Genomic DNA, 12,016 nt, shown 5'->3' with positions numbered 1-12,016 from the left:
GCTACAAACTCCAAACTTTGACACAACTATCGCGACCGCCCGTAACGGCATAGCGATCCATGTATCGTAGCCGTTCAGCAGGTGCAGTGTGTCCGTTGATCGCGAGTGCGCTATGCTGTTCGCTCGTCCGGTTGTACACATCGACGCCGCGAGCTCCGGCTGCGGCAACAATTTTGCGCGAGTCGAATTGAAGCGCCGTCACAGGGTAATCGTAATGCAGCGTTTCCCACACATGCCCGGTTCTCAAATCCCATATTCGGATGGTTTTGTCCAGAGAGCCTGTCAAGATATGCGTGTCGTCAAATTGCAAGCAAGTGACAGGCGCCGTGTGGCCCAACAATGTGCGATGAGCTTGACCGGTGCGCAGATCCCAAAGTCGGACTCCGCCGTCGCCCGAGCCACTGGCAAGTGCATAGCCCCAGAATTGAATGCCGCCCACAAAGTCGGTATACATTTCCCAAGTGCCATCTTCGTACGGTGGCTGTGGGTATGAAAACGGCCCGGTATATTGGTTTGCACCATGCAAAGGATCCAGTGCAGTGGTTGACGATGGCACGCGTAAGTCAACGCTGGTGCTCGGATTCGACATCGCCCACAAAATGTCCATGGTCTGCACACACTGACTCGTCTCGAGATCCCACTGCCGCAGCGTCTTGTCCGCTGCGCCCGATACAAGGCTTTTCTGGTCAAAGTAGAGAGCCGTTATACCGCGACTGTGCCCCTCGAGAGCGCGCACGCACGGATCCGGCGACTCGTCCGGCGGCTCCTGCCCCTGCATACGTGCCTGACACGCCGCTTCAAACGCATCCACGCGCGTCAAGTCCCAAACTCGTAGCGTGCTGTCAAGCGAGCCAGTCACACATAGTTCGTCTTCCACTTGCAGACATTTGACCGTATCGGTGTGTCCACGAAGCCGACCGACGTCTTCGCCGGTCGATAAATCCCATACACGAACAGCATCGTCCAAGGCGGCGGAAATAAGCGTGCCGTATGGCTCACTGAAGTCGAGGGCCGTGACAGGACCCGCCTCCAGTGGCATGCTCATGAATGCGGTCCCAGAAGGCAGTTCATCGTGCTCACTCGGCAAAAATACAGGTCTTTTGCGCCAGCGACTGCCTCCCGCGCAAGGCACGACCGTACTGGCATCCAGTCCCCGGCCGCCAGGCATAGCTTTGCGGTGACGCTGCAACTCCAGCAGCTCAGACACGCCTTGCCGCTCATCGTCCAGTTCAAGCTCTTCCTCGCGTACATTCAAGAGTTTTTGCTGAAGGGAGGCCTTGGTCGCTTCGAGTGCGGCAATTTTTGCATCTATATTGACAATCTCAGCATGATACAAGGCCCGGCGGATCTCCAAGTTGCGGCGCTCAGACAGCATTTCGTTATCTTGTGCTTCAAGCTCGTGAAGCGAGAGCAAGTTTTGTGGCTGCTTGCGACGGCGCGTTGCTTCGGATGCCTGGATCTGACGACGCCTCGCCTTGCCAGAAGACACATGTGGCACGGTGGCTTCATAGCCTCGGAACAGCGACACAGGCACGCCGTCCACATCCGACGCATTTTCATCAAGAATGGATGTATCCAACGACGCATCCAAATCTATATCGGCGTTGGCCAGGATGCGCTGGCTCTCCTCAAGTACGCCAACGTCCATCGACGTGATGGGCGTTCGCTCGCGCTTGCGGCCCTTGCTCTCACTTGACTTGCCAATGCCTGAGAACTGCCATATTGAGTGCGTGATGCGCGCGAGTGATCTTGCGGGGTTTTCCATGGAAAAGCGAGGTGCCAGCAGCAGGATACTGCGCTGCAGCGGGAATGGATCACGCGCTGTCGTCATGGAATTCGTCTGCAAGCTGACACGTGCGATGGCATTCATCATCGCCGGTGTCATAAGCTGCGGCGCCATGTCACTGAGGAGCCGACCCGGCTCAGGGTCGAAGGACGCGCCGCCCGCCGACTCGGGTGCCTGTGTCTTGGCCATGCGACGCGTCACACGCCAAGATGGAGGCCGCTGGGGAGGAATCCTCCACACTCGCCCGCGCCGCTTCTTTCTCGTCTCACGTGATGAATCCCACACCGCCTTCCCTCATGCCTCCATCACGGCGCGCAGCGTCGCTGCAGAGTGTGATCGCAGCACTGGAGACGGGTGCTGGTGCGCGAAAGCTGCCGAAGGCCATCGAGAGTCTGCAGCTGCGTGTGCCGCGCAAGTTTGAAAACAAGCGTGACTGGTACGTGGGCTCTACTTACGCCAGGTCGTTTCTGCGTAAGGAACTTCCTCGCCTCGTGTATCACAACCCCGACTTGCAGGTGAATGTCGAGCACCCAGACAATGCGCCACCGAGCATGATCGTCCACTTCACCAACATGCCTGAGCGCACGATTATCTTTGGAGACAAGTCGTCGGCTGACATCACTAGTGAGCTCTTGGCCATGGCCCAACACACATAGTCTGCTACATATCCGCTATCGCACCACGACCACCACCCAACTCTTCTTTGCGTACACGCGCCTGTTCATCCACACGCCACTTGGTCTGGCGCGCAATATCCAGGTCCGCGCGTTCGAGAAGCCGAGTCATGGCATCCACGACGGTGGGTGTGTGGGTAGTGTCAGCTGCCTCGGCAGGTGACGTGGCGCCTGTGGTGAGCGCACGCACCAAACACTCACGCTCGAGTGTCGGAGCCATGCGCCGGTTCGTCGCGAGCATCTGTCGGGCCGCAGCTCGCTTCGCACTGGGAGATACGCGCACAGAGGAAGAAGAGGCTTGACTGCTGCCGGCTTCCGACCAAATACGCACGAGACCTTGCACTTCAAGACGCTCAAGCACATCTAGCAGCTCAGAGCCACCGAGCGGTGTAACAAATGCCGCGTCGTACTCGAGCATGCGGGTATATTCTGCCTCCAAGTCCGAAAGACTCACGCCTCCATCGCCACGAGTCGTGCCACTCCTTCGAACGAGACCTGCCTCGGCATGCTGCTGCAAAATGATCCAGGCAAGCAGCAAAAGCTTGGCGTGCACGCCGAGCGCACGAACGCGTGAGACCTGAGCATGACCCGCCATCTGAGAAAATACACGCAAGATGTGCGTAGGCGTCACGCTTCCACGTTGGTCCGCCTCGGCCAGGTCGAGTGCCTGTCTACATGTGTCCAGCGCACGGCGAATGTCACCGGTAGACGCGGTGAGTTTGCGGGCGAGGAGCTGGAGCGCCGCGTGTGTAAAGGCACTCGGGACATCGTGCAGGCGTGCAGCGAGTAGCGCCTGGACTTCGTCAGCTGGCATAGGGGAAAAGTGCAAGACACTTGGCGAAACGCCTTGACTTCGGAGTACGGGTAAAAACTGCTCAGTGAGATCGAGCGAGTTGGCGATACCGATCAAAGCGAGGCGCACAGCGCCTTGGGTGCGAGCATACAGCAGCTTGGGGAGACAGAACATGCGGTACAGCATGTCGCGGTGTGTGTGTAGCCACAAGTCCATTTCATCTAGGACCACAACGAGCGAGTGGCGACGCGATGTACTGAGGCACTCCAGGGCCGATACGTCCGGCACGTTGAGAGCTGCTGCGACGCGGTGCGCGGCCTCTTGCGGGTGCGAGAGACCGACGCAGTTCATGTACATATGCTCATCCGCCCGTTCACGCATCACGTCACGCACAAGTGCCGTTTTGCCTGTGCCAGGCATACCAGAAATGTGTAGACATCCCGACGAGTTGCCCTGCAAGCTCGTGTCAAGAAACTCGTGCAGCTTGGAGCGCTCAGCACAGCGGCCTACAAGCACTTCCTTGCGCAAGAGTGCGCGTGCCTGCGCGTACACAGAGGGAGTCGGAGTCGGTGGTGGCGTGTCAAGAGTCTTGCTGCGCTTGGTCGGTGTGGTATACTGCGCAGACGCATCGCGCCGCTTTTTTGGCGTCGAGGGAGGTGTGACAGGCCTAGCTGCCATGCGCCTGCGTGTGCGCATGGCAATGGCATCATGTGTTTGCACCGCATGCTCCTCTGCCAGTATGGCGGCAGGTACCTGCCGGATCGGTGCAATGTTCTCCTTGTTTTCATCGCGACGAGTCTCCAGCGAGCCGAGCGATGGCGATGGCGGCTCGTCTTCCATCGCAGCACATACAGCGGTCTTTGCGCCCGCCAAACTATGCGCAGAGAGGCCCGACACGGTCGCCATGGGTATAGGAGGGAGGAAACAAAATTCTCAACGCAGGGCTATTTAGCCACGCGCCTACGTACGATCCCATGCAGGAGCGTGGAGAATATGCACATACCTCGTCACGGACAGGCTCGTTATCACGTGACTATGCGGCATCCATGCGCGCCGCGCGCCCTGAGGCATTACGTATATCCTCCACGATAGCGCGGTTGGAAACGAGAGCCGCGGCCCCGCGGCCCAGCACGGTGCGGCCGTTTGGACGGCTTGGGCTGCGGGGGCGTGTCGTCTTCCAAGTCTGATAGGGCCGCATCTTGGCCACGTAGCTTCTTGTGCCGGGCAAGCCAGTATTGCTCATCCATATCTTGCATGTCATCCAACAGCGATGGTCGACCCGGCAGGCTGTGCCGAGTGCGCGTGGGCGGAGGCGGCGCAGACGGCCGCCGCGAGCGCATGGTATCGTGATGCTGCATACGAAAGGGGCCCGTATGAGCCATTAGCTCGCTAAATGGCGACGGATCGCCGGTCGGTCGTGTCGGATTCGTGCGACGTAAGAAACAATCATCACCCCAATGGTGACCCACGGCTGCGCAATTATAGCACACGCGCCGCGCTGGATCCCAGTCACGAGGAGCCGAGGGATGTGGTTGCTCATCCTCAGTATCATCACTGGGACCAGCATCATGGTCCGGCAGAACCAGGTTTGCGGCCCATCCCTGCCGGGCCTTGTTTTGCCTCTTCTCGCGCTTCTGCGCGTCAGACATCCTCCGCTGCTCGTGTCGATACTTTTTGGCGCGGACCTTGTCGTATTCGTCCGGTGCGTAGTAGGTATATTGCCTCCAGAGTGTATGGCAGGTGGTTTCTGGGTGCGAAGTGCTTCCACAACGCTCACACACTCGACGCCTGGAGCCAGTTCTTGGCGCAGGGCAGTCCCTACTAAGGTGCCCTACACCACCACACCGAAAGCAGCTCGTACTCAAGGGGCAGTCGCGCGTCGTGTGCTCGTTGACTGCGCCACAGGCCAAACATTGCTTGTAAGGGCACTTTTTTTTATCGTGACCCGCCTCGCCACACACGGGACAGATTCCCTTGCGCTTACGCTCGTCATTCGCCTCCGCATCATAGTACCGCGAGGTATCCGCGTCCAGCTGCTCGTATTCGCCGTCTTGTGCCGGCACCGGCTCGATGGATGGGGTATCGCGTGTGACAATTTCCACGTGGTCAGGAAGATCTAGGCCCGTCGCTGTTGATGTGGACGAGCCTGCTGTCTTCGATGTCATACCTATACTCTCTGGCACATTTTCACTCTGCGTATCCACCACGAATGATGGCTCGGACTTGCGCTTACTCTTGGAGCGCCCCATGCTCGTGAGACTGAAAAAATACGAGCTCCACGTGACGGAACATGGTGGGAGCGCGCGGATTTTCGCCCCTGGTCTGTGCACACCACGTGATGCGGACATCTCGGACCCATCCGCCGTGCGGAGCTTATCGGGATCCCACATCTTGCCACCATGAAACTGGGTCAATACATTGTCAAGCGTCTCGAAGAGCTACATGTCACGCACGTATTCGGCCTGCCAGGCGATTATAACATGCAGCTGCTCGACCATATTGAGGATAGCCACAAGCTTCAGTGGGTCGGTTGCGCGAATGAGCTGAATGCTTCGTACGCCGCTGATGGCTATGCAAGAGCCGCGAATCGTCCCGCCGTGCTTGTCACGACATTTGGTGTGGGAGAGCTCTCAGCACTGAACGGTGTGGCTGGATCCTACACTGAAATGCTGCCTGTGCTGCACATTGTCGGCATGCCTCCCTCGGCCGCACAGGCCAACCATCTGTGGATGCACCACACACTTGGTGGTAACTTGTACAGTGCGTACTACAACATGTCGCAGCATATATCGTGTGATGCTGCTTTGATCGGATGGTCTCAGCGTGATCTCGACAATGCCCCCTACCATGTAGATCGGGTGATCCTGACAATGCTCCGTGAAAAGCACCCAGCCTACATTGGCATTCCCGTGGATATTATCGATATGGAAGTCTCTGGTGACATGCTGGATACACCGCTTGTGGTACCGCGTCCCGTTGTACCAGCTGAAAAGTGCGAGTATGTTGTTAACGAGGTCGCGCGCGATGTCGAGGCGGCCAAGCGTCCATTGTTCCTCGTGGACGGATGCGTGCAGCGACACAATGTTGTCAAGCTTGTGTATGACTTTTTGAAGAAAATTGGCGTGCCCGTGGTCGTTGCACCGATGGGCAAGAGTCTATTCCCTGAGGATGACGAACAATTCCTGGGTGAATATGTCGGCCGGGGCTCGGCACCGAGTCTCGAGGCCATCATGGAGGAGGTCGACTTGTTCGTAATGCTGGGAGGTTTCAAGTCGGATATGAACACGGGCAAGTTTTCTTACCGCACACCGACATGCCACTCGATCGAAATTCACAGTCACTCAGTCCAGATCGGCTACGCCGAGATTAGTGGCATCGGTTTCGAAGAGGTGCTTCCTGCTCTGGGCGAGCGTCTTGCCGTGCATCACGATGCATACTTGCGTCTTACCAAGGAGCTACGCGCTCGGCTTCCCGATAAGCAAACCTTCCCTGACGAGTCGTTCATTTCCCAGGACTACCTTTGGCACAGGATCGGCCAATTTTTGCGTCCGAAAGACCACGTCGTGTGTGATATGGGCACCTCGTGCTTTGGTGCCACCCGCACGCGCGTTCCTACTGGTGCGCACTACTACCAGCAGCTCTTGTACGGCTCGATTGGCTGGAGTGTAGGTGCCGTGCTCGGTGTGCTGTATGGCGCGCAAGTAACAGACAAGGGCCGCGTCATTCTCTTTGTTGGTGACGGCAGTCTGATGCTGACGATGCAAGAGATTGCCACGATTATGCGTTACGGTCTGAAGCCCATCATCTTTGTCTTGAACAATGATGGATACGAAATTGAGCGCAAGATCCATGGTCCTGACCGCTCGTACAACAACATCCCGCGCCTTGACTACAGCCTCTTGCTCGATTTCATGTCGTGTACACGCGACGTGCGTGCTGATATCCGGTCTCACGAGTCCAGCCATGTACGGCAGGAGGCGTCACGCAGCCACCATGCCGAAGTGAATGTCCCAGAAAAGCACTACCACAGTGTGCGCACGCGTGAAGAGCTCGAGAAGCTGTTTGAGGACGAAAAGGTCCAGAATGCGGATGGCATTCATCTCGTGGAGCTGTTCTTGCGCCGCGGCGATGCACCTGATCTCCTCAACAAGTTTGTAAACAACATTTAGTGCAAGACGACACCATCCTCACTATGGGTGATGGACGTTGAATGACACCTCTTCCTTAGCATGAACAAAGCGTTGGATCATGAGCGTACAAGGCAGCGAGGTCCGTCTTGGCATCTCGCGCTACGGTCAATTGTCAAGCAAGACTTGATCAGCGTCCGAGGTACGTCATGCACAGCGACATGGGTCGCTTACGACATAGGCTCCGCTCCCAAGAAAGCCCCTGTCTTCCCTCGTTTATAGGCACGTGAGCCATAAGCGTGGGGGTCGAGCCAGGCTCCTTCACCGGCGTGAGAGCTGTTCTAGCAGCATCAGTGGCATCTGTGCAGGCATACCGTTTTTACACCCCAAGGCCTGATCTACACGACAGCCTCGCACATGCGCTGGTCGTCAACATGAAGGCGGTATGAAGGCCATCCAACGTGGAGCCTGACGTCATCCTACCTTTGCCTCCACTTGACCATGCCGCTGCCCAGGGAGCTGTGTACCTACATACTCCTGCGAGCATGCGAGGAGCCTGCCACGAGAGCATGCACTTTGCGTGATGTCGTAGATGCATGCCACATGCCGAGTCATAAACCGTTCCACGCCGCCTGTGTCAAATGCGATGCGGACATGGTACTCACTGTGATGCAGCTGAACCGTGCGTACTATGTCATCGGAGCTGAGATTCTGTATCGATCCGTGATCTTGCACAAACCGTCACAGCTCTTAGCATTCCTGCACGCACTTGTGCATCGACCTGCCCTGGGCCGTTTGGTGCGCCACCTGTACATTGGCAGCACGGCCTACGTGGCCGAGTGCCCTGTCGCCTATTTGAGCACCGGCTACTCTTCCGTGGAGCAGGCCTTTGGCATCGAAAAGCATCGGTCGTCAGATCATCCATGCACGCCACATGGATCTGTTCTTCCGCCAGCTCTGGAGCATGAGATCACTGAGATCGGTGCGCTGTACGCAGGACCCCACCGTGAGCATGGCGTATGTATCCGTGAGCCTGGCTTCGACTTTCATGGTCGATTCATCTCCAGATCCGAATGGGCCAAGCGATTATGCGAAGTGCACTCCCTCCTTTTGTGGCTACGCTACCTTGGTCACGAAGAGCGCATGTATGAAGTCCAGCGATGGCAGGCACATCCCTTTCCTGTTGAGGAGCATTGGTGCACGCTCTCGAAAGAGCATGCTCATGCCCGCCGGCAAATTGATGCATATCTCGAAGAAGAAGAAGATCAGCCCGGGCAAGACCCCTTCGAACCGCGCGCTTTGCATCTGCGTCCACCGGGCACTCGCTCTGATCCGCTGGACTGGGACGATGCGACACAGTTTGTGGATGCCCTGCCAAGTTCTGAGGACGCCGTGCCTACCGTTATAACCTGGCATATTCTGCGCACCTTTCACAGCTCGTCCTTGCCTCGATGGCTGTGTGTCTTGCTGGCCAAGGCACTAGCTTACGGCCGCTCTGCGGCACTCGAGTCCATGATGGATCGCGTTCCCATGCCTACTCCCACTCACCCTGTGGTGACATACCAGCCTGCTGCTCCATTTTTCTCGCACGACCGCTTCGATGACGTGTATATGTATGCCATATCAGGGGCTATGCACCTGATCGGTATCGGTGACCAATCTCTGCACATGCCTCACAGCGCCACAGAAGAAGCTGATATGCCCCACGACACCTCTACGGCTTTGCTGGCAAGCTGGGAACGCCGACCATTTGGTATCGCTTTGCGTGATTTGCGTGTGCCTGCAGCTGGCCACGCCGCTGAGCATACGCCGATGTCTATACCCACTCTTGGCACACTGATTCAGCAAGTGCATGCACTCCTTGGCTTCGTCCCCCATCTCGAATCCCTCGGCCTGTCCGGTGTACTGGAGCGAGCCATCGCAGGGTCCCGTCAGTGCGTCCAGCTCGAATGCGTGCAAAGACTGTACCTCGGTCCTCCGCCTATCTTTTGGGAGCACACACTGCAATGGGGCGATCCGCACCACAGAACGTTTGCCCATCTTCGATGCCTAGAAGTCTCTGGGTGTATGCTTTTGCCAATAGAAGCTGAGGCGCTGGGCGGAGGCAACGATGCTCTGCCCGCCCTCTGCGACGTGACATGGTCCCTCTACCGCGCTACTCTCGATTATGATGCAAGGTCTATCGTAAATACCATGGCCATCATCCTTGGCCTGAGCATACCTGGCGCGGTACCTGCGCCGCCTGTCCAGCAGCGACGAAAAGGCGTCCAGCGCCTTGTAGTGCGCATGCACAGGCAGGCTCACGATGCGGTAGTGACGGCTGCGCCCACGCACGTATTGCATGACGCACGCTTGGTCCTTGAAATTGCGCAGGCCCACGGCCCAATACACCCCGTCGTACAGGCATGGGCATCCGAGCATCATAGGCTGCCAGCCGCATGATAGTATACAGTCACGTATGCGAACAACACAGTCCAGAACCATCCAGGCCGCACAGCATCCACAGCATCGACAAAGTGCCGATCATCAGGCCCGGTCTTGCCACGGTGATTTGGACCAGGCGCTATGGCCGTGCCTGCCAAAGCACCCTCCTTGGCATTGGCGGCCGTCCTAGTGATAGCATGGGACGACGCAGAATCGCTCGAGACTCCATCGCTTTGTGATGCCGTTACGACCGCACCACTCGCACTGCTCGACGCACTAGACGATGGCGGCTGCTGGCCCTGCACACATACGAGGCAGTAGGCTAGCAGCACCAGCCAACGGTACTGCATGGCGGACACAAACAACCTCCACGTGTGGGAGCCCAACACCTGGTGCCTCGAGCGCGGTCTTCTTCGCATCGCCCTCCACACCTAGTCAGCTCCCGGATCGGCCCACGCCACCCGCCGCATGTCGCTGTCTGTGAACGACATACCCCTCCCACGCGACAGTGTGTCTACTGCCTCTGACTTAACTATAGCCGAGGATGATCTGGAAATACTGCCCGCGGAAGACCTTGATAGCGATGTCGAATACCTGCCACTACAGTCGTTGCCATCAGGACGGCGCTTGCGTCTTATTTTCGCACATCAATCGCGCTTCTTGTTTCTTCAAGGCATCTTTTTATTTGCATTCGTGATCGTGGGTATGTGCCTCCTTGTATTTTTGATACCGTGGTTCGCTTCCAGCCGTCGCCAAGCACCGACTCAGCACAAGAGCTCAAGCGAACGTCCCCTGTACACTTCCTAGCCCTCAGACGCCTTACTGCGCGTCCAGCCCGACCATCTGGGCGATACTTCGCCCCATCGACTTGATACCCCATCTTTTATGTAGGGACCTACCAGGCTCCACACATGTTATGTATTCCCCTGCCACACGCGCAGCATAAAACGTGTTGTGCCCTCCTCCTATCATGAGCCGCGTGGCGTCACATTCGTCATCAGTGCTGTTCGATGATCATTCATCGATCTTTGCATTTGATGAGCCGGGTGGCGGCATGAATCTGGAGCTGGACGATCACGATGCACCTATGGATGCATGGAACCTCCAGGATGATCGATCGCTGGAAAGCGACGAGTCGCGCAGCGAGGACTTTGATATGTACAGAGACTTTTACAATATGGACCAAGTACCAAAACAGCTAGAAGCAGAAGTCGCACCAAGCAGCGTCGGTGGTGTACCTCCCATGACAGCTCGCCCCAAGTCGCACCCCCTCGTTCATATACCCACCCAGCACGATCCCTCCGCGTACTCGCACGACATGCATCACCTGCATGACTCGTTCTTGGCAGGTGATGCATTGAAAGGGCAGAGCTTTATGTTCGGCCCCAATGACTCGTTTATGGAACTCGCGCCCCTCGGGCCCGAATATACTGCTGAAGAGCATGAACGCATGACCCGCGCCTACAGACGCGGAGAGCGACTTCGAAAGCAGAAGCGACTTTTTGGTGCCTGGCTGCGTGGTGAACGTCGCTGCTTTGGATGGCTTGGTCGTGGCTCTGTACTTATTTTCCTCTTTATTTTCATGGCATTGTTAGCTGTGCTGCTCTACTTTGTCATTCCGCGCGCGCCTGGTACGTGTTCGGCTACTAACTGTGCAGACATCGATCTGGTCACGCACGAAGCTCTTACTGCAGCCACGAAGAAATCAGATATAGAGCTGACCCCTATACCCAAGGGCTTCAAAATGAACGGAACGTTGCATTTCCGCGTCGATTATACGAACGGCTGGATCCCCGTTCATCTGCTCTCTCTCACAACGCAAGTCAAACTAGCAAAGACTAACAAGGTTATCGGACATGGGACTGTGCCCTCGCAATGGATCCCGGGGCACAAGACGTCTGACCTCAAGGTCCCGATATCTTTCTCGCACAAAAGCGTGAATCAAACGGGCGATGATACACAGCTTACTATACAGGACGCTTGCGCGCATTTATACCAGGGTGTACGACGGCCCAGCATGGACTTTCGCATACATGTCAAAATGGACCTAGGTGGTATTGTCAGTCCGCACGAAAAAGACCTGACACTGAACAATGTCGAGTGTCCCTGGGAGTTCCCAAATTAACACGTGCAGGTGCCATGTCAAGATGATCGACGCCAAATGCCTCCACATGTGAGGCTTGCATGAGAGATTCGTGTTACAGCGCCGAAA

The 12,016-nt window shown here is 56.9% G+C and overlaps 9 protein-coding genes across 9 annotated transcripts; 5 read left to right on the top strand and 4 right to left on the bottom strand.

Moving 5' to 3' along the window:
- Position 1: 1 nt before the first annotated feature.
- On the bottom strand, positions 2 to 1,975 carry MRET_2234 (mitochondrial division protein 1; the record flags this gene model as incomplete). Its single annotated transcript, XM_027628861.1, has 1 exon — positions 2 to 1,975. The coding sequence occupies one exon, from the start codon at positions 1,973 to 1,975 to the stop codon at positions 2 to 4; it is 1,974 nt and encodes a 657-aa protein (XP_027484387.1).
- Positions 1,976 to 2,082: 107 nt separating this feature from the next.
- MRET_2233 (uncharacterized protein) lies at positions 2,083 to 2,442 on the top strand (the record flags this gene model as incomplete). Its single annotated transcript, XM_027628860.1, has 2 exons — positions 2,083 to 2,222; positions 2,247 to 2,442. The coding sequence occupies 2 exons, from the start codon at positions 2,083 to 2,085 to the stop codon at positions 2,440 to 2,442; spliced, it is 336 nt and encodes a 111-aa protein (XP_027484552.1).
- A 4-nt stretch (positions 2,443 to 2,446) lies between these two features.
- Positions 2,447 to 4,159, bottom strand: MRET_2232 (cell division control protein 6; the record flags this gene model as incomplete). The annotated part of the gene is made up of 1 exon (XM_027628859.1): positions 2,447 to 4,159. One exon carries the CDS (start codon positions 4,157 to 4,159, stop codon positions 2,447 to 2,449), a length of 1,713 nt encoding a protein of 570 aa, XP_027484551.1.
- Positions 4,160 to 4,323: 164 nt separating this feature from the next.
- On the bottom strand, positions 4,324 to 5,502 carry MRET_2231 (protein AIR1/2; the record flags this gene model as incomplete). Its single annotated transcript, XM_027628858.1, has 1 exon — positions 4,324 to 5,502. One exon carries the CDS (start codon positions 5,500 to 5,502, stop codon positions 4,324 to 4,326), a length of 1,179 nt encoding a protein of 392 aa, XP_027484392.1.
- A 150-nt stretch (positions 5,503 to 5,652) lies between these two features.
- On the top strand, positions 5,653 to 7,422 carry MRET_2230 (pyruvate decarboxylase; the record flags this gene model as incomplete). The annotated part of the gene is made up of 1 exon (XM_027628857.1): positions 5,653 to 7,422. The coding sequence occupies one exon, from the start codon at positions 5,653 to 5,655 to the stop codon at positions 7,420 to 7,422; it is 1,770 nt and encodes a 589-aa protein (XP_027484391.1).
- A 459-nt stretch (positions 7,423 to 7,881) lies between these two features.
- MRET_2229 (uncharacterized protein) lies at positions 7,882 to 9,822 on the top strand (the record flags this gene model as incomplete). Its single annotated transcript, XM_027628856.1, has 1 exon — positions 7,882 to 9,822. The coding sequence occupies one exon, from the start codon at positions 7,882 to 7,884 to the stop codon at positions 9,820 to 9,822; it is 1,941 nt and encodes a 646-aa protein (XP_027484504.1).
- MRET_2228 (uncharacterized protein) lies at positions 9,801 to 10,223 on the bottom strand (the record flags this gene model as incomplete). Its single annotated transcript, XM_027628855.1, has 1 exon — positions 9,801 to 10,223. One exon carries the CDS (start codon positions 10,221 to 10,223, stop codon positions 9,801 to 9,803), a length of 423 nt encoding a protein of 140 aa, XP_027484760.1.
- Positions 10,224 to 10,272: 49 nt separating this feature from the next.
- Positions 10,273 to 10,611, top strand: MRET_2227 (uncharacterized protein; the record flags this gene model as incomplete). The annotated part of the gene is made up of 1 exon (XM_027628854.1): positions 10,273 to 10,611. One exon carries the CDS (start codon positions 10,273 to 10,275, stop codon positions 10,609 to 10,611), a length of 339 nt encoding a protein of 112 aa, XP_027484778.1.
- A 163-nt stretch (positions 10,612 to 10,774) lies between these two features.
- Positions 10,775 to 11,929, top strand: MRET_2226 (uncharacterized protein; the record flags this gene model as incomplete). Its single annotated transcript, XM_027628853.1, has 2 exons — positions 10,775 to 11,435; positions 11,463 to 11,929. 2 exons carry the CDS (start codon positions 10,775 to 10,777, stop codon positions 11,927 to 11,929), a joined length of 1,128 nt encoding a protein of 375 aa, XP_027484667.1.
- Positions 11,930 to 12,016: the final 87 nt, after the last annotated feature.

The sequence above is a fragment of the Malassezia restricta genome, chromosome III (assembly GCF_003290485.1).
Source record: "Malassezia restricta chromosome III, complete sequence".
Taxonomy (NCBI): domain Eukaryota; kingdom Fungi; phylum Basidiomycota; class Malasseziomycetes; order Malasseziales; family Malasseziaceae; genus Malassezia; species Malassezia restricta.
Note: the sequence above shows the minus strand (reverse complement) of the source record. Positions and strands in the feature narration are given on the sequence as shown.